We start from the raw sequence: 2025 nt of genomic DNA, 5'->3' as shown, positions 1-2025 counted from the left end.
ATTTTTACAACATGGTGGATGTGCCATGGTGTCATGGTTTTGTACTGCGTTGCAAAAAGTGGTGCTGGTGCTTTCATACCCTCCACAACATTCGAACCATTACATTGTTGCGATAGACAAAAACAGGCAAAACTATGAAAGCTATAGTGTGTACAGTTATTTTCTGTTGTTTTAACATAAAAAAGATACAATTATCCATTACTCGTTTCTTTTTTTGTAAGAAATATGACCGAAAACACAATTAGCTAGCAGCTGATTCCTGCTGCCACAGTTGCATTCTGTTTCTGACAATATTTCAGGCAGTATGTGAAGAACACCTTTGAACAGACAATGATATCATTTACAAAATGATATCATTGTCTGTTCAAAGATGAAGAACACCTTTGAACAATGATCTTTTACAAAATGAAAAAAAGACATGAACCATGAAACAGTTTCTGAATATTGTGATCAATTAATGATTATATTTGAATAAAAAACAAACAAAAAAAAAAAAACACACTTCCCTTTTATTTCTATGGCATCAATAATAGTGGTCTTAATTGCAGAATCAGACAAAAATACAGAATTACTTCAAAGATGATTACAGAAACTGTCATTGATCTGGATAAACATAAATATCCCGGATATGTAATAATTTCCAATTTTTAGAATATGCCTAATAAGGTGAACAACACACATTATTCTCCTTGTTCTCTTAAAGAGACAGAAAGGGTTTTAACAGCTGGTTGTTCAGTTTTTATCATAAACATCTTTTTGGAAAGATCTCTTTCTTCTACAGTATGCTGACCTCACAGGAGCCTGGCTGAAGTATCTGTAGAGTGACAACTAATTTCACAGCTTTTCTAAACCAGGGGTAGAACATAGCATAAATCAAAGGATTTAGACAGGAGTTAAAATAATACAGATAGATCACAATGGATGCAGATGAGCTATTGAGCAACTCGTATCCAAAAAATGAAACAATGTAATATGGGCAGAAACATAATAGAAACACAAGAACAAGAACACCCAGAGTCCTGGCTGCTTTTAACTCTGATTTCTTTGCTGTTAGAGTCACTGAGAGCTGCAGTGTGACAGCTGTAACATGAGAGCGCATGGCACGGGCCTGAGACACAGCCACCACAAATACTCTCATATACAGAAATACGATGACAGTAACTGGAGCAATAAAAGTTAAAACAATGTCAGTGGTTCCTACAATGTAGTCTATGACAAATACACATTCTCCATAACAGGAAGTATGTCGTTCTCGTTGAAGCAGGTCGTCCTTTATAAATAGTATGTTGTAAAAAACCGAGCAGAGCCAACACAGACAGACGCAGAGTTTCACTCTTCTGTCAGTGATTCTGGTGGGGTAATGCAGAGGGTCACAAATAGCCACATAGCGGTCGACTGATATCAGCACCATAATGCCCACTGAGGCAGAGGTAATGACGAAGCATATATAACTATACAGAGAACATGTGAGTTGACCAAGAAACCAACAAGCTGTGTCTCGTAGGATTTTTGCTGGCATCAACAACAGACCAATGAGAAAGTCTGAGACAGCCAGAGAGAGGAGGAGGATGTTAGTGGGTGTGTGGAGCTGTCTGAAAGAAGAGAGAGAAATATCAAGAAGTCATTATTTCTATACTAAAACAATCTAAACAAACAAAATTATTACAGCTGTCCTATCCGAAAGTGTAGACAGTTGAAAGGGTAGTAGAGGATAGAATCTTTAGAGTTGCACATTATTGTCCGATAATAGTCTACTCATAAGATATAAATTAACTTAAATTTAGTCGTAATTAGTAGTAGAGTTGTAGTAGTAGTAAAGCCACAGCAGAAGTTTAAAAAAGTAAATCTCTGCCTGAAGTGGGAGACTGAGACAATGACGAGAAGGTTGAGAGCCACAGTTAGCAGAGAGACTGAAAACACCACAACGTAAGGGAGCAAAACTTGAGACAGAGATGTTTTAGGCTTCTTGCAGGAGATGTTGAAGAGTTGTGGAAAGCAGAGCTCTGCTTCGTCCTGGGTCTCCAT

The 2025-nt window shown here is 37.4% G+C and overlaps 1 protein-coding gene across 1 annotated transcript; it reads right to left on the bottom strand.

Moving 5' to 3' along the window:
* Positions 1-775: 775 nt before the first annotated feature.
* LOC146650694 (trace amine-associated receptor 13c-like) lies at positions 776-2025 on the bottom strand. Its single transcript, XM_085384237.1, has 2 exons — positions 1853-2025; positions 776-1592 (listed from the first exon to the last, which is right to left on the bottom strand). Exons 1-2 carry the CDS (start codon positions 2023-2025, stop codon positions 776-778), a joined length of 990 nt encoding a protein of 329 aa, XP_085240363.1.

This window comes from Rhamphochromis longiceps, linkage group LG16, assembly GCF_057381845.1.
Source record: "Rhamphochromis longiceps isolate RC_006_pf linkage group LG16, R_longiceps_female_GT1.1, whole genome shotgun sequence".
NCBI classification, from domain to species: Eukaryota; Metazoa; Chordata; class Actinopteri; order Cichliformes; family Cichlidae; genus Rhamphochromis; species Rhamphochromis longiceps.
This window is presented reverse-complemented; position numbering and strand designations above follow the sequence as displayed.

Excerpts from the sequence above, each read along its gene's own strand:
- LOC146650694 (XM_085384237.1), bottom strand. The coding sequence starts at position 2,025 with ATGGAGACCCAGGACGAAGCAGAGCTCTGCTTTCCACAACTCTTCAAC. Across the intron at positions 1,593-1,852 it reads GTCTCAGTCTCCCACTTCAG|ACAGCTCCACACACCCACTA; the intron begins GCAGAGATTTAC and ends CTCTTCTTTCAG.